The sequence below is a fragment of the Tetrao urogallus genome (genome assembly GCF_951394365.1).
Source record: "Tetrao urogallus genome assembly, chromosome: Z".
In the NCBI taxonomy this organism is placed as follows: Eukaryota; Metazoa; Chordata; class Aves; order Galliformes; family Phasianidae; genus Tetrao; species Tetrao urogallus.
Window position 1 is genome coordinate 33756845 of NC_136816.1, and position 22134 is coordinate 33778978.

The 22134-nt window shown below is 37.8% G+C and overlaps 1 protein-coding gene across 1 annotated transcript in view; it reads left to right on the plus strand.

The window, feature by feature from the left end:
- Nucleotides 1-15419: 15419 nt before the first annotated feature.
- FANCC (FA complementation group C) overlaps nt 15420-22134 on the plus strand; it is a gene marked incomplete at both ends in the record, with an annotated part of 65707 nt that continues 58992 nt past the window's right edge. The window contains 2 exons of the mRNA XM_079548385.1: nt 15420-15584; nt 18124-18208. Coding sequence (XP_079404511.1) covers nt 15420-15584; nt 18124-18208 — 250 coding nt within the window. The remainder of the gene's footprint in view (nt 15585-18123; nt 18209-22134) is intronic.

Sequence of the window (22134 nt, forward strand, 5' to 3'; positions counted from 1 at the left end):
TATTTTTTTCTTACAGTCAAGATTTAATGATCGTTTCTGTGCTTTTTTAGTTTCCTATGGAAACTAGGGTCTACGCGGTTTGACATTTTCCTACCTTTAGCTACTAAAAATTGAATGTATCAGCCAGTTTTAGGCAAGTTTGAAAGCAGGACAGAAGCCTTCAAAGCGATTCTTTTCTTACGCATTTATTAGAAATTGCGTATAGAGTGAAACAGTTTGTGATAGGTGGAACTCTGTTGTTCAACTTTTTGTTTGGCACTAGTTCTCTGATCTAGTGATCCCATACATATGGACGAGCTGGCCTCTCTGTATGCTAAGTTAACTATAGGATGCTGTCTCTCCAGGGTAGAAGTGTCAGAAGGGACAGTATGAGCTTGGTTTTTTTTGAGACTGATGTTACCAACAGTTAAGCAAAGTTACCCACTTGAAAGTGGCCAGTTGTCTTCCTCAAAATGAAGTGACCTTGTGTGCTCAGTACTCTTGAGCCACCATCTCTTAAGCCATCTGCTGAACCAGTTTTCTTTCTTTTTCCCTAAAACGTATGTTACAGTACGTTGACTTACAGTTGTGAAGGTGCTGTTTTTGATCAAGAATTATTCTAAAAGCTGGGTGAAGAACCTTGTAATGGATGAAACAACCGTTCCCTGAAATAATTAGAAAATTTTACAGTCCTTCTATTTACATGGAGACGTTTCAGACATTTTCAGGAAAATGCATATATTGCACAAAATAAAAAATCTTCTGTTTGTAAGACTTTTTTTTTTTTTTTTTTTTTTTTTTAATGTGTACAACATGCTTTATAACAAACTGGTCAGAAAAAATAGGTAAAAAATAAGGCAGGCTGAGAGAAACTTACGTGTGTAAACAGCAGAGTAGCTGCTGTAACTAATGTAAAATCTTTAATTAAACAACTTTCACCCAAGTATGTATTCTCATATCTGTTTTTCTGGTTAATATTATTGTAAATAACTACTGTTATTATTGATGTTGCTAAAATGGTAACATTCATTAAGAAGTATTTTCTTTTATGTAGCGTTGGAATTAAAAAAAAAAACCTTTCTGTCTTGAAACTTAGTGGCAAATTCCACCAATTTCTGAGAGTGGTTTAGGACCAAGTAGTGAAAGTATTTTTAAAATTATAGGAATTTGGAATGTATACTATTTGGATACCATTTGGAATGTATACTGTTCTCTCTTTATATATAATGTATACTATTCTCTCTATATATTCTGTATTTGGAATGTAACTATTCTCTGTAACAGTATGTTATTCTGTCCCAATAACTTTATGGCTATTTTGAAAGTATTTAAAACTTAGTAAGACTAATCATAGATGTAGTTAATAAGATGATTAATCAGTGCTGGACTTCTACTTATTTGTGCATTTTAGTATAGACATGGTGATTTTTAGGTGGCTATGACAACTAGTATACAATAATCATTATTTATATCTGTGATGCAAAAATACTCATGAGCATTATAATCACAAATTAAAAAAATCTATATTAATGTAATATTTATAATTTGAATCTTCTGAACGCTAGAATTTGAATGAGAGTCTTTTTAACTTCCTTGAAGGGGTCTTTTATCTGCAACGGTAAGAAATGATTATCAGATTTACCCTATTTGCAAGACGTTCCTGTTAAATTTTTAAGCTGTCAATCTGTGGTTGCAGATTTATGACCTTTGACTTGTGTGTGTATATATTGTTGGTTTTGGGTGCATTTTTAACTTCTAATAGAAATTCTGCAGATAAGTAATGCCCTGAGTTATAGTTATATAAACTTATTAGTGATTAATTATATAGATGCTATTGGTCACAATTTAAAGACTCGCTCAGATATAATCTGCACTGCATCAGTTATGATAATCTGAGAATGTAAAAGTCCACTGAGGATTTTGTGATTCTTTCAGGAGTAAATTTTTTGTACTTGGAAAGCAAGAAAATTGGATGTTTCTAAATGTGCTGTTTTAGTTTGTTTAAAACATAATAAAAAAAAGAAAAAGAAAAAAAGAAAAGTAGTATGCAGTTTGAAAGTTGGAAATTAGAGCGCTACGAACAGGCTTCTGTATAAGCAGAGTAGGAAAAAGCCCTGGGAAACCAAACAACTTCTTTATTGTCGTATGTAAGATGCGTTAGAAATGGAAATAGCACTCCAGGCATCTGAATCCTGGAGCCAAACTACAGGATTGACCTTTTTCCCTGCTGCTAGATTTCCTAGATATGATAAATATGTAAAACTAGATTAACTCTGTAATAGTATTGAAATATTCCATGCAATTGCTGTAATGGAAGTATCTTGATACACAACTAAATCAATATACATGGGTGTCCAAGGAGGACTGGCCAGGAGTTGTACCACTATGTAATGCTGTTTTCATATGTTATGCCTTAAAATTAGTCATCTACCATCATGTGACCCAAACTGATAAGGAACTCTCCTCTCATGTAGTACCAAAACTATACAGCTTTGAGTTCTTCCCATGGGTGGCATTGTTAGATTGCAACTGCTCTTATAAACAGATGAGACAAAAAATCCTACTGGTAAGTCACAGGATTCACTATTAGCACAATAAAAAGCACACAGGCACAGAATATGCAGGAATAATTGACTTAAGAATTCCCCAGATGAGTGCCTCGTGGGTTTTGATGTCAGTGCTGTGTCTCCAGTCTAGCTGCCTGCACAGTCAATTGTTCCTGTAGTTCAAATTTGACTGAGTGAATCACTGAAAGCCTTTGCTCTCTATGTTTCTGAGGAACTTATCTCTTCTTATTTGCAAAGAATGAATGGGCTGATTTAATGCCTGTGAATAGCATGAAACCTTGTCAATGGACTCAAGGGACAAATGTCTGTGGGAGTGTGTTAAAATAATGTACAACAAAAAGGTGTAAATGTTGATGTGGGTGTCATGAAGTTATTTTTTTATTCTTCTGAAGAATACATTTTTCTTTTTCTGTCAGGTGTACTTAGTGCCATAAATACATCTTTATTCAGAAGATTTTTTTCTTTTCTTTTTCTTTTTTTACTCTGAGGCCATTTCTGGGTGTGGATAACTGAGGAAAGGGGACAGAAGTGTCTGACTGGCAAGTTTTTCTGAGCTCTAAAAGAATCGTTCTTTCATTTGCAGACTCGGTCATACTGTGTATGAACCATGTGAATGCTTTTCTCAGAATTAATGTGGCCTCAACTGATGTTAGAATAAACATGTATATTTTTACTTACACTTACCACACTGATTCCATACAAAATAGAGTATGTGTCATAAAGTCTGAAAAGAAAATACTTTCCATGTTTGTTGTGTGGTCGTTTTCTTTTGGGCATAATATTGCCCTTCACCACTGCAACTGTTGTGCTGCGTTATTATTCTATGTTTGAAAACCTTAAGTTGAATAGTAGCCTATACTTGAAGAAATCCTTGACAAATAGGTATGGTTAGTGGATTAGAAAGTACGAGGCTCGTATCTTTTGCTTCCTGTCATTTGTTTTCTTAGTGACTTTGGACAAGTTGTTTGCTGTTTGTGCCTCTGTTTCCTTGCAATTAGCACGGTTATCTAAAAATACTTTAACACTGTAGAGTTAAAGTTTCAGTTAAAGGCACCTTCTTCATTACTACATACTACTTACTACTGTAAATATTGGAGGTTCCTTTTTCAATAAGCTTTGGAAGAGGAATAATTCGCTTTGTGGAAGCAAGTCAATTTTATAGGCTGCACAATTAGCATTGTGTATCATTACAATAAGCAATGTTTTATTGATGTTCAAATACTTGTGCTTAAGAGTTTGGACCATGTCTCTCGTCTTCTCGGATTTTTGTGTAAGTCAGGGATAAAACGTGGATTTAACAAAGTTACCTAGCTATTAAAGAAACATAATTGTTGCAACTTAATAGGCTTTGGTCATTCTCCTCTATGTCTAGATAGATTGCTCTAACCCCCCTTTTTTTTTTGGTTTGGTTTTGTTAATGGTGAAACAAAGATGAAACATGCTACCAATTTGCAGAATCTTGTGCATAGCCCAGTTGCAGGAAAATGACTTTATGTCAAGAGCTTTTTTAGGCTTTATTTCCCTAGTAATTGTAATGTGTACAGGTAGAAATTAATTCTGTTCCTTGATATCCTAGAATGAAGGAATGCGTTGTTCTCTGTTCCATTACAGAGACTAATATTCTGATTTGCTGTGTACAATTTACTCTATTATTTTCTACTTATGGTTGGAAAGAAGAAGAGAACTGAATTTTTGTTTATGGCAAAAACTTAAGTTTTGAAACCTATAAAATGCAAAAAATTTTCGAAGGACTGGTGTGCATATTCCCCCTCTGTGCTGGTGGTAGAGTATTGGAACTCTGGAATAGAAAAATGATGTATATTCCATGATGAGAATGAGTTCATCTCTAGCTAAAGCTTTTTTGCAGAGGAATTACATTTCAAGGAAATAATTTTCTCTGAATTGCACTTGAGCAATATAAAATTAAATGTTAATTGGCGAGGAGCTTCATTAATGGAGAATGGATGATTATTTGTATGTTCAGATAAGATTTTGTTCTGTAGAGAAAAGGATAGCGAAAGCCTTTTATACTTCTGAGTTTACAGTAAAAATGCATAACTGTGAATTTAAGCAGGAGAAGACAGTGAGAACAGCATGTAAATGTTTAGATGAAAAAGTACAATTTGTATTTGGCACAAAAATGACTCAGTGTGTGTTATTACAGTTCATTCACATTTCTGCATTGGCTTACGTAAAGATATGTGAGAGGATACTATTGGTCAGAAGAAGATAATGAAAACTTAAGCCAAAGTTACTATCCCATAATCCATGAGATATGGAATGATGCATTAGCTGGAAAATTGGGTTTAAGAGAAATGATGCAAATGGTAAATATCATCATATAGGGATTTGTCATTATTGCAAATATTGGTCTATTTTAGCTGATATTGCCAACTTGGTGAACTTTTCTTATGTGGATAATAGCAATGCTATCAGTGTATCAATTGAAATTGAGGCTCCATTGATATCGGGTAAAAAAAATAAAATAAAATTGATTGCTGCTGTAAACAGAATGAGAATTGCTTTCCTTATCATCTAACCTCTAAAAAAGTTGTAATATGTATGGTGTTTAGAATATTGATATCATAGGCGTACATACAATTGATTTGTGATGTCACTAGCCATAGTGAGGGTAAAGTGGCGTAAGGAATGCTTAAACTTCTTGCGAAAAGGGATAAAACAGATTACTTCCGTGTTCACAGATATTCTTCACAGATACTCAGTTCTACCTGCAATTCATAAGCTGAACCAGACATTCTGCATCTCTAAAATTGCATTTATTCTTTGTCTGCATTTTCTTCTTACCTGTTGCCACATAGGCCGGCTGATAAAGAATTGGTATGATTGAAAAGGCTCTGTCCAGCAAAATAAATATTTTAACATTCAGCTTCATTAGACTTACCCCCACCTCCTCCACTATGTTATCTTTTGAGTGCTTCAATAGTGGTTATCACATTGCAGTGACTTGAGTGTTACTAAAATATCTCAGAAGGTTTCCTGCTTAGATTGTGCAATACATTTAAGTTGTGTTGGGGAAATGCATTGAAAGAAGATGTTGCACTCCACTACAATTTTTAGAAGGTCAGTAAGATATATACTTGTTTGTGCTTTTGGTAGCCATGCCCAGTGAGTCATTTCTAGCTTCTACTATGTTTTGTCATATATTTTTATCATTCTGTGGTATGTCACAGTGTTTTGATGAGAGATTGATCAATCAGATGTGAAAGAAAGTTAAATGGTAAGCTAGCAGACCTGTTTCTAGTTTGGCTTCTGTTTTGGAGGATATATTGCTCTGCTTAATATCAGTATGCACCAGTTAAATCTGGTTTGCTTTATTGCCTTGAAACAAATTACGACTTTGTACATGAATCTAATTCCCTGCTTTGAGATATGGACAGTTTTATCTGAGCCTTACTGGATTTTGCTGTAACGCTGGAATTCTATTATATTAGCACCTCATACTGGTCTGTACTTTAATTGATTGCAGAAGAGCTTTGTCAGAGATTTGTTTTCTTCTGTTGCATGTAACTTTTTCTATTAAATACTTGCCATGTTGGACTCTTAATACCTCTGTTGCTGCTCTTTTTCTTTTTTCTTTTTTCTTTTTTCTGTTTTCTTTCCTTTTTTTTTTTTTTTTTTTTTTTTTTTTTTTTTTTTTTCCCCCCTAGAGGAATCTTCCACTGGCTTGTTAACAGACTTTGTATTCATTTCAGGTCTTATGATATAGTAATCTGCTTTGTGGGCTAGTGGTTGCATCTTTTGAGTGTAGAACTAGTAATTAATAGCCTTGTCCTGTTAAGATTCATTATGGAAAAAAGATTCAGTATCTGAAAATTCCGCAATATCACTCCTAAATGTCTTTCGCATCTTTTACTGTTCCCTAGGGTTAAAGTTGTATGGATATTCTGGGATATTATTTCTGTCTTTCACATTAGGGAAAGCTTTATTCTTTATTCTTAGGTACCTCACATGGGGAAGATCAGAAAGAAGATCTGCTGTTCTAAGACAAGCCTGCCATTAGAATCAGAAAGTTTTAAAATTAATTTTTGTGTTATTACTGTTAAAAAGGAAGGTTTATAAATAGTATTTTTTTTGGTACTGAATGTCACAGCCTGGTGAACAAGGAGGATAGGCCTATGATCATATAGCCATTTAGCAGGGCAGAAAGTGGGAGATGTAGTGTTTTCCAAGCCTTATAAAATGGAAGTTTTGTGTGAATCCCAGCAATGCAGTATGTGCTTCCCCAGGATGTCAGGTCTTTTCCAGTCCTGCAGAGTAAAGTAACACAACTGGAAATACTATGCAGTTTTTAATGTTAATCAGAGTAAACCTATATGGGAGGTATATGTATACACATAATGTTCATGAAAGCAATCCTGTCAATAGCCATAGTCGCTTCAATGTGAGAACTGAGCTCTTTTCCCAGTGAGACCTGACAATGTAATTTAGAAAGTAGGTGTGATATTAAAGTAGCAATACTAATTATCAGACTAAATAGAGGAAACAGATGCAGAGATGTGGAATACTAACTACCTTCTCTAAGAGATGAGTAATTTCATCACCATTTACATCAGCACACCATCCTTAATCCAAGTGGAAATTGTTCAATAGATTATTCTTGATTGGTAGACTGCCAGTGAGTGTATGTTAGTCTTAAGACCAAGATATAAGCTTGTCTGTAAATCTGTTTTCTCAACAAAAAACACTGATGACAGGAATAGTAGTATGTATATTTAATCTGTATGTAGTTTTTATTCAACTTGAGTCTTTCTGAAGTTTCTAAAAAATATTATAAATTTTTTTATCAACTGCTACATTATCTTTTCTTTTTATACAAGCCTGTATCATCTGGTAGGAATTAAATTAGTGATTTGTTTGTCGCCGCCTTTAAAACTTAGAATAACTGAGTTAATAGTCTTCTCTATATTAATATATCAACCATGCTATATTATAATGCAATTAAGGGTGATTAACTAATGAATCAGAGTCATGCTATCTTTTGATTGTAAAATATATCCAAGTGTTTATCAATCTCCTGATATCTGTTAGAGAAATAAGCATGGATAAGAAGACTTTTGAACTTCTTAAGGTGTTAACAACCCTAAAAAATCATTTGGAATGTGGACTGTGTGTATAAATTCTGTTAGCTCTGTGGTGAACAGTTCTGTCTTAAGACTTTCAGCCCTGATGTGATATAAATAGCTTAGCTTTTTTTTTTTTTTAATTCACAAGCTGGGGTTGTTGATGTTTATGAGTTGAGAGAGGAGATAAAATAATGGTAAGTGAAGTGTTCTTTGAAGTGTGGAGCTACTTATCACCAATTCATAACAAAGTACACAAATGAGAGCTTTATATCTTGAATATAACTTTTCATCACAGTTATTTGAAAGCCTTCTAATTGAAATGCTTTTATTTATTTAAAAATAATAACTGAATTTTCAAGATTGAAGGCCACCTAAGTAATAAAAGTTTAGCAGCAATTTTTGTTCATCCATCAAAGATGAAAAAGGACACTGAAAGCTATGGAAGTTTTTTTTCATGAAATTTTCTATTTTGTGATAGACAAATTCTTTCTGAGGAGCTATAATGATTCAGCGACTACTGCTGATTCTCTTAATGTTTATTGTAGTTTATTCCTGAGTTTCAGGATTTGAACTTGTGAAGAAGTGAATCGCTTTCATGCGATTTTTTGTCTTGTTTGGTGTCATTCTGAAAGATTCTATTTGTACAGTTCCAGAGAACTAGTCTTTATTCTTGCTACCTTGCAAGCTGGATATACAAATATGACTTTGTTTTCAGACTCTACATATGGAGATGATTGTGGAGAAGTTTTCTGTGAAACTTTGTTGGGAGTCTCATCTACTTTTGCTGATAGTTCTTTACTCAGCTTTGATGAATGGTATTGAATTATGTCTCTCATGGAAGTCTGTCTGAATGTGTATGTCTCCCCTGTACTTAGGACTCCTCATTTGATACAGTTCTCCAGGTGAGGCTTCACCAGCACAGAATCAGCCCCCTTGACCTGCTGGCCACGCTTCTTTGGGTGCAGCCCAGGATACAATTGGCTTTCTGGCCTGTGAGGGCACATTTCTGACTCATGTCCAGCTCACCATCCACCAGTACCCCCACGTCTTTTTCAACAGGGCTGTGCTCAATCCTTTCTTCCCCCAGCTTGTATTGATAGTGAAGATTGCCTGGAACTAGGTGCATGATCTTTGTTGAACCTTGTGGGATACAGCAGACCTGGGCCCACTGCTCAAGCCTATCTGTGTCCATCTAGATGGGATACTGTCCATCTGCTGTGTTGACTACACCCCACAGCTTGGGGTCATCAGCAAATTTGCTAAGAGTGCACTCAACCCCACTGTCAGTGTTGTGGATGAAGATATTAAAAGAGTATTGATCTCAACACTGACCCCTATGGGAAACCAGTCATCACTGATCTCTGTCCAGACATTGAGCCATTGACCACTGCTTTCTGGACTCAGTCCTGCAGCCAGTTCTTTGTCCATTGAACTGTCCACCCATCAAATCTGTATCTTTCCGATTTGGAGAGAAGGATGTTGTGGGATGCTGTCAGAGGCCTTACTGAAGTCCAGATAGATGACATCAGTGGCTCTTCCCTTGTCCACTGATGGAGTAGCACCATCATAAAAGGCCTTTGAGTTGGTCAGACATGATTTGCCTTTTGGTGAAGCCATGAACGTTCTCATGTATCATCTCCCGTATCTTCTGTATGCTTTAGCGTAGCTTCCTGGAGGATCTGCTCCATGATCTTCCCTGACACAGAGCTGAGACTGATAAGATGGTAGTTCCTGGGGTCATCCTTCATACCCTTCTTAAAAATTGTTGTGATGTTGCCTTTTTTCCAGTCACCAAGGAATGATTTGATTGCCGTGACTTTTCAAATATCATACCGAATGGCTTGGCAACTACATCAGCTAATTCCCTCAGGACCCTGGGATGCATCTCATTAGGACCTATAGACCTGTGGATGTTCAGGTTCCTCAGGTGGTCACAAACCTGATCTTCATTTAGAGTGGGAGGAATGTTGCTTTCCCAGTCACCTCTTAACAAACCAAACATTTGAGGGCTGTGTGGCAAGCAGTTATCAGAGAAAACAAAAAAGTTGTTAAATATCTAAGCCTTTTGCTTGTCTCTTGTTACCAGCTTGCCTATGTCACACATAGGCACACTGTGGTGGGTATGACCTGCTGGACTTTCCTTTTCTGGTTGTGGTACCTGTAGAAGCCTTTCTATTTCTTCCTGGCATCCCTTGCCAAGTTTTAATTCAAACTGGCCCTTGGTTTTTCCTGACCCTGTCCCTTCACAGAGTCACAGCTTCCTTATAGACCTCGTGTGGTACCTGCCCCTTTTTCCACTTCCTGTGCATTTTCTTCTTGCTCTTCAGTTTGATTAGCATGTCCTGGTTCAGCCATGCCAGTCTCTGCCTTCTTGCTACACCTGGAGGTGCTGAGTTCTTGCATTCTGAGAAAAGCTTCCTTAAAGATCTGCCAGCTCTGCTCTGATCTCTTGCCCATGAGGACAGTTTCCTAGGATGTTTTGTTGACTAACTCCATGAAGAGCTTTCCTGAAATTTAGCATCCCAGTTTTACTCTTTGCCTACCTCATATCCCTCTGGAGCATGAACTCAACCACAGCATAGCCACTACAGCACAAGCAGCCCCCAATCTTGATGTCACCAATCAGTTTACTTGCATTGGTAAGCAACTGGTCCAGTACTGCATTTACCCTGGTGGGGCCTTCTACTACTTGACTCAGGAGGTTATCCTCAGTGCATTCCAGGAAACTCTTGGATTGCCTACAGCTTGCCATGCTACTTTTCCATCAGATGTCTGGGTGGTTGAAGTCCCTCACCAGGATGAGCACTTCTAATTGCCAAACTTCCTGTAGCTGGAGGTGGGAGGCCTCATCAATAGCCTCTTCTTGATTTGGTAGCCTGTAGTAGACACTGATCAGAAGGCTCCCTTTGCTGCCTTGGCCTCAAAAGGCAGCGGGTCCTTCAAGGCCCCTGCTAGCACCCTGTCCCTCTAATATAGCTATGCCTTTTCACATCTTATAGGAAGGTTCACTATCCCCTCTGTCCCATTGCAGACCTAGTTTAAAGCTCTCCAAATGAGCCCTGGTAGCTCTTCCCCAAGGACCCTTTTCCCACTTTGAGAAAGGTGAACCATCCAGTGGCTGTAAACCTACTGCCGTATAGGCCATTTGGTTGTCAAAAAAACCTGAAGTTCTGGTGACAGCACCAGCCCCAAAGTCAGGTATTTAAAGATAAGATCCTTTGGTTTGTTTCCAAGTCCTTACCCAATAGAGGAGACAGAGGAAAAAAGATATGTGCATTCAGTTCCTTCAGCTGTCCTACCCAGGCCCTGAAATCCCTTTTGATAGCCGTTGGCCCACATGTAGCTGCTTCATCTCTCCACATATGGAAAAGCACGAAGGGGCTGTGGCTTGATGGCTGTACCAGGCTGAGTACTGTTCCTGGTGACATCCCTCACCCGAGTTCCAGGAAGACAGACTTCTGTTTGAGGAGGGTCTGCTTGGCATGTTGAACGATAAGTTCCCTGTAGGGAGGATCACATAACTAATACCCGTCTTTTCTTTTTCAGTGATGTTGACTTGTTTTTTGTGATTTGGTTTTGTTAGTTTGTCTATACTGAGTGGGCTGTCATCACCCACAGTCTGGCCTTTCACATCTGGCCTTTACCATCCAGGGCCTCACAGTTGTTGTAGAGAGACATCTGTGTGCATGGCGTTGACAGGGAGGGTTTTTGTTTGCAGCTGCAGATGCAGACTTGCCTCCATCTTCACCTTTGTATTCTTGCCCTCCAGCCTCAGGCTTTTTTCCTTCAACCTAATGTGATACATCAGGGTTCTGCATTTTGAAATTACCAGTTTGTGCACAAGTGAATTGCCGTTTCCCTGCTCCTTCTGTTCCCCCTCCCCCGTCACTTTTTAATCTGTTTCGTCCTGTCGCCTCACCACAAGGCAGAGCGCACAGTCTGCCTGCTGGCGCCTCACGCAGCTGTTAAGACTGCACCACGATGCCAGTGAAAGACTCGTGCACACTACACAGCCGGAGGTCTGGACAACTAACTACATCGTTGCCTCTGAATTCAGTCAGGGCTGCAACATCCTTCCTGACAGGGGCAGACACCATAGCTCTCCTTCGGGTGGATACCACGATTAAGTCTCAGTCTTTGGGGGGGTGTTAATCCTGCACTTAGAGTGGGACGACCTTGTACTTTGCTTTTTGGGTAATAATTTCTTGATGACTGTATCTCTCTAGCGTGTAGGGTACTTGCCCTCCGTGCTCTCCTGCCCTGCGCGAACTGCCCGTGCAAACTGCCGCGCCGCGCTGTTCGGACGCGCCACGCCCGTCCTGTCGCGCCGCTCTCGAGTGGCGGGTTTTGTACTCGGGGGTGTTCGGCCGCTGTCATCCCCGGCTCCGCCCGCACCGTGTCACTGCTGCCGGACGCCAAGGGCTGCTCGCTCCCTTCGTAACGGCTTTTTCTCCGGATTTACCTTTCTTTTCCATTCCGATTGGATATAAGGAAGAAGTTTTTTACAAAGAGATAGTGCGGTTCTGGATCAGGTTGTCCAGAGAGATGGTAGATGTCTTGTCCTTGGAAGCATTCAAGCTTGGGCTGAACCAGGCTCTGAGCAACCTGACCTAGCTGTAGGTGTCCCTGTTCATAGCAGAGGAGTTGGACTAAATAGCCTTTAAAAGCCCATTCCAACTTAAAAGTTTTTTATGATTCTATGATATCTTAAGGTCATTTACAATAAATCCAGCTTCTCATATTCTATTTCTCATATTTCTCATATTCTAGAGAAAATAGTTCAAAATAAAAATAAAAATAGAAGAGTGCCAGATCTAGATTTTTTTGTAACTGATATAGGAATCCCATCTAATTGAAAGGAGAGGAAAGGAGATAGAAAAAGACCTTGGGAATACATGTGACAGTATCTGATAGACAGCACATACCTGTAGCCCTTTTAGTTTATTTTGTACTTAAGTGTATATGTTTAAGTACATGTAATTAACTAGCAATTTTTTTATTTCTGTTATTGATAAGCTGTATGTCTCATAGCATTTTTTGAGATGAAACCTGTGTGTTTGATTTGGTCTGTCATGTTTCCTGTTTAATTGTGTTTATACATTTAGTATATTTACAGTATTTATTTACTGAATGCTTTCCCACAGTATTGAGTTGAAGACAAGCATAAGTACTGTTAACAAAATTGTTCTATTTGGGACCAGACACCATAAACAATTGAGAAAATTATTAAATCATTGTACTATAACTAGAATGAGCACCTGTGATAAATTGCTTATGCTAGACAAAAAGAAATTTGCAAAAAAATGTTGTGATGCTGCAAAATGGGCTGAGATTTCAGACTTCTGGGAAGAGGCTGTTCTTACCAGTCACAGATGCCCCGCTTTGCATCCTGGTATAGTACTTGCATGTGTCTGGTATAGGAGATAGGCTTGTTTGATTTTCTTACCTTGGTTAACCTCTGTTAATACCTACTCATCTCTTGTGGACGGCCCCAGAATGCTAGTGTCTGTGGTATTATTTTTTGCTTACAACACTTTCAGCAGTCATTTTGTTAGAAAACTTTTTCAGTTATTCAAGAGCATTCATCTAATATGGGATCACCAAACAGGTTCACTAGTTTACTCAAACTTGTAAGTTCAGCTTCTGGCTGTAAATCAGTTCTTAAAGTTTTCATTATACCCTTGTGATTTTAGAAAGTTTGCAGCTGGATGTTTGACTTCATGTAACAAGAGCTACTGTGAAAGCATGTAGGCTATTTTCAATGCTTACTAAATAGTAAGGTTTGAGAGAATTCTGAGGAGATGTTTTGGCCCTGTGCAAACTGAGAACATAATAATGAAATAGCATGAGCTCTGCTGACATTGCCTTGAATGTGCTTAAGTCAAATATACACTGAACTACTGTTATGGTTTTATGCTTTTTGTTACTGGTATTCCAGTAACAAAACTGGAAAAACATCATGACATCACGTAGTGCAATGGGAAGGGAAGAGTTAATACTTCAGTTCTGTGAACTGTCAGTATGTCTGGGTATCTGGTTCTCAGAAGAGAGAACAACTACATCTCCAAGAAGACTTTCAATGTTCCATTTCCATTTTCCACTGAGAAAGATAAAACTGCTCATAAGACTGTCCCTTCTCTTACTGCTCATCTTAGCAGTATGTGCTCCCTAGCTGTCTTGCCTTCAGCATTAGAGTAAGGCCTTTGGTTTTGGAAACTCTCTCTCATTTTCTTGGTTTATTAGTTTCAATCCCGATTAACTTGTATTTCTGCTATTATAATGTGAAAATTAACTTTCCTCCTCAGATCATTGTCACTGTTTCTTTTTTCCCTCATTTATTATTACTGCTTTCCCTTTTTGTTTCTCCTCCCCCCATGCTCCCCTCCACTCCTTTTTTTCAGGCCAGTGGGCCTGTAGGTCTGCTATTCCCCTGTCACAGATGCAGGTGTCATGGAGTTATTTCTAGATCTAACTACCTGGCAAGCCAACAGCTTTGCTTTCCCACCCCCACCTCCCCTGAACCCCCTCCACCCCCCATGGAAAGTATTCAGTCAAGTAATAGGTGACATTCATTTTAGGATATATACTTATTACTGTTAGAAACTAAATGAGTTTATTAATAGATGAATGGTCTTCATTTTCTTATCTGGCATGGAATAGCATGATATTGAAGTTGTGATTATGAAAAGTTAGCTGTATAAAACTGTATTTGCAGGGCTGCTGCTGCTAAGGTTTATTTTCTGGTTCGTAGCTTTGTGTCTGTAAGTTATAAAATAAATATTCACTGATTTCCATTGCTTCTGTGAGTGTCTGAATTTGTCTCCAAATAGTCAACAGTTCATTTCTGAGAGCAGCCATCATGTGTGTATTAAATGAAAATTGTTCTTACAATCTTGATATTGGGGCCAATGATTGAATATCTGCAAGAGTTCGGTTACTCTTCTGGCATATGTATTGTTTCTTAAAGATGTATAAAGGCTGGTGTAGCATGTGCTGCTTTATTTTCTCTTTTGCTGAGGAAAAATATTGTTAAATAGAAAAAAAAAATACTTGTGTCTTTTACTGGGGAAATTTAGTTAGATTTTAATATTTTGGTTTGACAATAATTCCCTTTGTTCCAAGATCCAGTTTTTGCATTGAACTGTGCAACTAGATATAGATTATAGCTTTTGTTCAAAGGTTGAATGTGGTTGTTTTTCACCCTTCTTTGTATAACAATAAAAAAGAAAATCAGATTGAAAGTACTGAATTTATTGATTTCTTTTAAGGAGGATGCTCTTTTTGCACTTTAATGAACAGATGCAGAACTTAAAACAAGCAAAGCCTCACTACCACTACGCCCGGTGGTACCACCTTGGCCCTTTTGTTTTGATTAATTTTTTTTTCAGTGTTTTCATTTGTCTTGAAATTGACATCCTTAGTTTTTCTCTCATGAAAAGTGTTCAGAATAAATATCTACTCACTTTATTATAGTATTGTTTGAGTGAAATATTGGTAAAGATAAATTCAGATATTAAAAGCTTGAGACACAGATGGTATATTCTAAGATAATTTACTGATCACTGTGCCAGTGTTGCTACTTTGTCTCAATGGGGTGATTATTTTACCCTACTCCTGTTAGAAAGAAAATCAGCACCCTTAAGAGATACTGTGATTCCGTTCCATTTGAACACCATGTTAGCAGAAATCCTTCTTCCCATTCATGGTCTCAAGCCAGTGTTCAATTATGCCTGATTTGGAGTTGTAATTTTTTTCTTTATTCTTTTTTTTTTTTTTTAAGCATCGTGAAATGGCCCAGGACACTACAGTGCCTAAATTGAATTTCAAATTTTGGTTGGATAAAGCTATTGAGTGGGGTCAGGCCAACACTTTGGAATCCCAGAAAGATGTCTGTCTTCACTTGCCCCAGTTGCAGGAGTTTCTGCTTCAGACTTACGAAACTCTCAAACAAATGGTAAGTGACTTTAAAAGGAAGAATGACCTCTTTTGTAGGCAGCCCAAGAAAAAAATCTGCCATGTTTGGACAAAAAAGGAATCAAAGAGGCTTCTGTTTCTGGCCTGAGGTATCACTGGATCAGAGAAACAAACGGGAAACAGTCCCAGGTAACATAAATAGGAACGCACTTACGGTTCCCCTGACTTATTGGGAGGGGACCTTTCTCTTCTTCACAGAATTATAGGTGTTAGAAGGGACCTTTAGAGATCGTCTAGTCCAATCACCATGCCAAAGCAGTCTCCTAGACCAGGTTGCACAGAAAGGTGTCCAGGTGGAGAAAGAGACTCCACAACCTCTCTGGGCAGTCTGTTCCAGTATTCTGTCACCCTTACCACGAGGAAGCTCTTACACATGCTTGTGCAGAACTTCCTGTGCTTCAGTTTATGGCTGTTTCCCTAACCCATCACCACAGCTGAAAAGAGCCTGGCCTTGTACCTTTGCCTCCTCCACCTTATAGACATTGATCAGATCCCCTCTCAGTCTGCATTTCTCAAGGATAAACAGACCCAGGTCATTCCGCCTTTCTTTATAAGAGAGGTGCTCCAGGCCCTTTTTCATCTTTGTGGCCCTCTGCTGGACTTTTTCCAGGAGATCCCTGTCTTTATTGAACTGGAAAGCCTAGAACTCACTCCAGGTGAGGTCTGACCAGGGCAGAATTGAGGGGAAGGATCAGCTTCCTTGAACTGCTGGACATGCTCTTTTTAATGAATCCCAGGATGCCATTGGCCTTCTTGGCCACCACGCCACACTGCTGCTCGTGGCTAACCTGTTGTCCACCAGGACCCCCAGGTCCTTCTCTGCACAGAACTCCTCTCCAGCAGGTCATGCCCCAACCTGTACTGGTGCGTGCAGTTATTCCTCTATAAGTGCAAGACTCTACCCTTGCTTTTGTTGCTGCCCAGCTCTCCAGCCTACCCAGGTCTCACTGACTGGCAGTACAGACTTCTAGTGTATCAGCCATTCTTCTCAGCTTTGTGTCATCAGCAAACTTGCTGACTATCCCCTCATCAAGATCACTGATGAAGATGCTGAATAAGACTGAATTCAGAACTGACCCCTGGGGAACACTGCTAAATATAGACCTTCAGCTGGACTCTTTGCCACCCATTGCAACTCTCTGAGCCCAGCCAGTCAGCCAGTTCTTGTTTGGTTGTCATCTTGTGATGTTTCCCAGCTAATGCTCTAGCTTCTTTAAAAAAATTCTTTAAAATAAACAAGATTTTTTTTCCCTGGTTGGCAGGTGATAAATGGGATTATTTAGGGGCGTTCACATGCAAAATTGTTACTGATACTTAAAAATCTCAGAGAGTCTTCTGACATGTTAACCCCAGTACTGTGGCATGTGCAGTGAACTCTGGCAATATTGTCAGACCATTAGCACATGGTGTCCTGTTTTGTAATTATTGTTAGCAGTTACTAGAGTGCTTTCTGGTTTGTTTGTTTTTTTAAATAAATTTAGTTATTTTTGTTTTGTGTATGTTTTCCTAAGCATGACTTTCAATGTATGTAGTCATTTTAAATAGCTATAGAAATATTGTATTAAAGTATAAAGCTGACTTTTTCTTCTTTAAAGACTGCAGAGTTGTAGTTTTTTTTATTATTATTTCTGATCTGAATTTAATTTTTAAATACAAGATTCTTTTATTAGTATTTCTTCCTGTGAATACGTCTTTTCCTTAAGAGAAAAAGAACTCTGTTTTAATGTTGCTACTTCTAGTAATTTGAGGCTTGGCCTGAAATGGACCTTGTGAGTATGGCCCCAGAAAGTCTAGGGCTAACCCCAAATGTGAGACAAATGTAAGGAATTTATTGCCGCAACAGGAGATGGTTATCGCTCCTGCTACTTAAACACAATCTCAGCACAACCCCATTTTTGAAAGCCTTCATTTATTAGATGGTGGAGCTACAAAAATGGAAAAATAAGATTGATTACACAGGATCGTATATAAATACAATGCATGCTACTTTAGTAAAGCTGCTTTCTCTTCGGTTAAAAGGTAAGTGGCAGTTTGTTCCTGCCTAGACATAAGCTGATTTAAAGAAGGCAGGCAGAAGTAACAGAAAGATGTGTAGTGTTTTTTTGTTTTTTTTTTTTTGCCGTAGTGAATATTAATTTCTTCAGAAACTCCATGAGACAGTATATTAATGAGTACCAAAAAAATACATTTTAGCTGTGCTTTTATTTATCACAAAGTCTTGGCTATCACTACTGTTTTATGACTATGACATGTGAGGCAATTAATAAATTTTCTAAAACAATTAATCAGACATTAGCTGAGGAAATTACTTAAGCTTTAACTTATTTGAATTGTGATCTTATAGCTGACTTCACAAAGGTCTGCTTTTATTACCTACTTGCAAGCATTTTCCTTCCAGAGCGTTTCACAGAAAAATCATTGGGAACATAATTCACAGTTATCTGTGTCATTAACAATTCTCCAAATTTATTGTTGATGTATAGTGTGCTTATTATGTTTCTGTTTTTATGTCTTAACAGAATTCAATTGTAGCAATTCAGCAGTTCCCTTTAATTGGCCAGTTACTAGGAAGGCTTTGTTGGAATCCTTTTGTTATAGGATATGGTAAGAATCTGTAATGATATTTCTGTAACATAAATTTCTGTTTCCTTGTTCCTAGGAAACAGAAAAAATACAGCATGACGTATATACTTTGAGTTTGCCATTTAAATAGAGCTTTTTATTTTTTATTTTTTTTCCATTTAAATAAAATTTTGAAATAAAAATGTTACCTAAGTTCCTTAAAATACATAATAATCTTAAATTAACTTTTGGAGATAATTAATTTCATGGATTATTTACAGAGTTTTAATTTGGGAACAGTCAGTTTTAAATCCAGTGAGGTGTGTATGTGCGTCGTTATTTCTGTTGTGTTTCCAATTTTCTTGTATTTATATTTTTGCTGGTCTCTCAGAATGCATACAATCTAATGTTTCAGATTGTTTTCAGCTAAGGTTTCTTCTAGTTATGTTTCCGAATATTATATTAGATAGGTTAACAGAGGAAAAAACACTTTTTGTGATACCTGATTTTTTAATTAATGAGAAATTGTACTACATCATTATTGTTGGTTTTCATAGATTTAATTCTTTGTGTTTTCTCTATTTTTTAAACTTGCAAAAATACACAGATTAAAAATCAAAAAAGTAAGATGATGACATAGAAAGAAAAAGTATGAAAAATCAAAAGCCTTTTACTGTTAATATGTGTTCAGGTGAGGTGAAAGGAAGGGAGGGAAATGAACAAGAAAACTGATAAAAAGGAGCAAACTCTATGTGTGCTACCTCATACATAGTTGTATTCTTAACATGAACTGAGATTTTGATAAATGGTTTATGATCTACTCTTAATCAGACTAGTGATTCTGAACTTGTCAGCCCTTGGAAATAATCTTTTGTTGATCCTCTGCTACAGCTACAACTGCCAAAAAAATAGTAGCATATTTTCTCTCCTGATACATGCTTCCTTTTTGAGAAATATCGGAAAGGACAATTTTCTGTAATCTCTTAAAAGAGTTTATTACGTCAAGCAGAGAGCTGAGCTTAAAATGATCATATCTCTTCTGGTTCAGATTTATCCTCTTCCAGTCAACTTCAAGCACAGGCAGAATGTGCAAAGCACGTGATAGGTATGCGTTATGTTAGCACTTTCCATCTGAAAGTGAGATTTGGGAAGGAACATTTAAATCTATGGGTTATAGATTGGGTAACTCACTGTTGCAGAGGAATAAATGTATAATTTTGTGTCACTTTTTGGGAAGGGCTGCCTTTTACTTTATGGGCTAATTTTTTAATTATTTTTTTTTCTTTTTGATGAAGAAGTTTCTATTTTAATTGTAGCTGCAGTTTTTGAGAATGATAACTGTTGATGTTTACAGTTAAAGGCATGCTTTTCTTACTAGTTTTCGTTGGGAATAAGTAAGTCTCCTGTCTGCCACTGTCTCTGAGCTGACATTATATTACGTTACAGAAAGAAGCATAATCTAGATTTTTTTTCATCAAAGTTGAAAAGCATCTGTTTCTGCTTTGTGCATTTTGACAACAGCCCCAGCTATACATACCTACTTTCCTCTACTTCAGGATCCCTCGGCAATTTTTGAAGCAGAAAATGCATTTTATTTCTAAGTTGATTGTTATCTCTGAAGATTGCAAGAGATTGGAATTTTACTTCAAGTTGTTGGGCTTGTGGGTTTTTTTGTTTGTTTGTTTGTTTTCTTTGGGAGTCAAGGTTGCAAGCTATCCAATTGAGAAGACTTTACTTGCTCCAAATAGAATCCTTTACTTCATTGTTTAGAGGTGAGAGGCAGAGATTTCCTGTCATCAGTAGACTTGAAGCGGCTTGCTTATCCATTTTCACCACTATACAGCTGTAGATCTTTAGAGATCTCTTAGAGATCTCAGATTTTTTGTCTGGCATTAGTTCTGAAGGTATTATTTAAGATAATGCTGGCTATAGCAGATGCTGACTTTCAAGAGGGTTTAAAGTAATTTCTCATTTGAATGAATAGTTCATTCAAACATGTGTCTAAGATGAAGCCATCCCTGCAGCAGAAGGAAATAATTTTGTTCAATTCAGTCTTTTGTACTAGTAAGCAGAAGAGAAAAAACTTGTACGTCTTCATTTTGTCCAAACCAGAATACCTGTCACGTTAGATAGTTATGTCTGTTGGTGCTGCATGCTGACATGGCTGACCATGCAGCAGGAAGTATGGTCTTCAAGGGAAATTAACCTTCTCATAAACAGTCTTGAGTAGGAGGTGACCAAGTTACCCATATTTAGAACACTAACATGGGGGAAGCATGACCAAAGAAAAACTGATGTCTGCTTGTGGTCCTGAACCACAAGAGTACATGAGTTCAGTCTGAGAAAGGAATTCCAGTGTTTTTTTTTTCCTGTGGGCTAAGGGATTATGTCCTCAGTTGGCTGCTCGTGGTTTAAGTTTTAAGTCCAAAAGTCTTGAAACCCAAACTAGTACTAAAAATGCTGGGGAATTTCTTGGTGGCTCTCTATGTCAACATGTATGTGTGAGCATGCATATATTTATTTGCACAGAAATTTCACTTTTAGCTGATTGCTATATAGTTTAATCAACATTTTCTTACATAAGAATATATATAATATATAATATATATAAAAATACATATGTGCATTTTTCAGTAACATTTTAAAACAAGCCTTAAAAAGAATATTTCTAGTTCTAAGCCAAGAAATAATTTTGTCTGGGAAAATTGTTAAATTGTGAAGTCCCTTATTGTCTGGGAACTGTTGGTAGGGTTATGATCCTAACATAAGTTGGTTTCAAATCATGGAATCATAGAATGGTTTGGGTTGGAAGGGACCTTTAAGATCCCTAGTTCCAACTCTGCTCCTGTAAGCAAGGACACCTTCCTCTAGATCAGATTGCTCAGTTCCAACTCTGTTCCTGTAAGCAAGGACACCTTCCTCTAGATCAGATTGCTCAAAGCCCCATCCAGCCTGGCTTTTAACGTCTCTAAGGAGGAGGCATTTACAGCCTTGCTAGGCAACTTGTTCCAGTGCCTAGCTACTCTCACAGTAAAGAATTTCCTCCTAATATCTAGTCTAAATCTGCACTCTTCCAGCTTAAAGCCATTTCCCCTCATCCTGTCGTACCTGTCCTTAGAAAAGGTCCCTCCCAGCTTTCTTCTAGGCCCCCTTCAGGTACTAGCAGGCTACAGTAAAGTCCCTCTGAAGCCTTCTGTCCTCCAACGCTGAAGAGCACGAGCTCTGTCTGCTTGTCCCTGTAGGGGAGGAGCTCCACCCCTCTTATAATCTTCGTGGCTGTCTTTGGAACTGCTCCAACTGCTTAATGCCCTTTGTGTGTTGGGGGCTTCAGTACTGAACTGGACTCTACTCCAGATGGGTCTCATCAGAGCAAAATAGAGGGGTGAAATCACCTCCCTTGACCTGCTGCCACGCTTCTCTTGATGCAGCCCAGGATACGGTTGGTCTTCTGGGCTGCAAGTGCACATTGCCAGCTCATGTTGAATCTTTCATCAACTCCCAAATCTCTCTTCAAGTACAGGCTGAAGTTTTAATCTTAATCCATATAATCTTATTATGCTGAGAGAGTGCACTTTGTTCATCTCAGCTTTACATTCATCAGTCTGACTTTCATCATAGTGATTAGCATTTCTGACAGGCAGTGTTTTTTAATTTTACAGTATGTAGCAAATGGTCTTCTGTCTAGAAGTCTAATTCAGGAATTACATTTCCCCTCCTCCTTTTTTTTTTTCTTCCCCTTTCGATCAGTGCAAAACTATAACTTAATTTAAAATGATCGTATAGTGTATCACAGATGTACAGTATAATAAGGCAAAAAAAGAGATATTTGAACTTTTACATGCCTTATTCAGAATTGATGGCTTGGTTTCAGTTTTTTTTCTGGGCTTTACTACTTACTGTTAATAAGAAGCGTCTGTAATGTTCAAAATGATAGCAAGTGGCTATCATTTAGTTGTTTAAACAAAGAA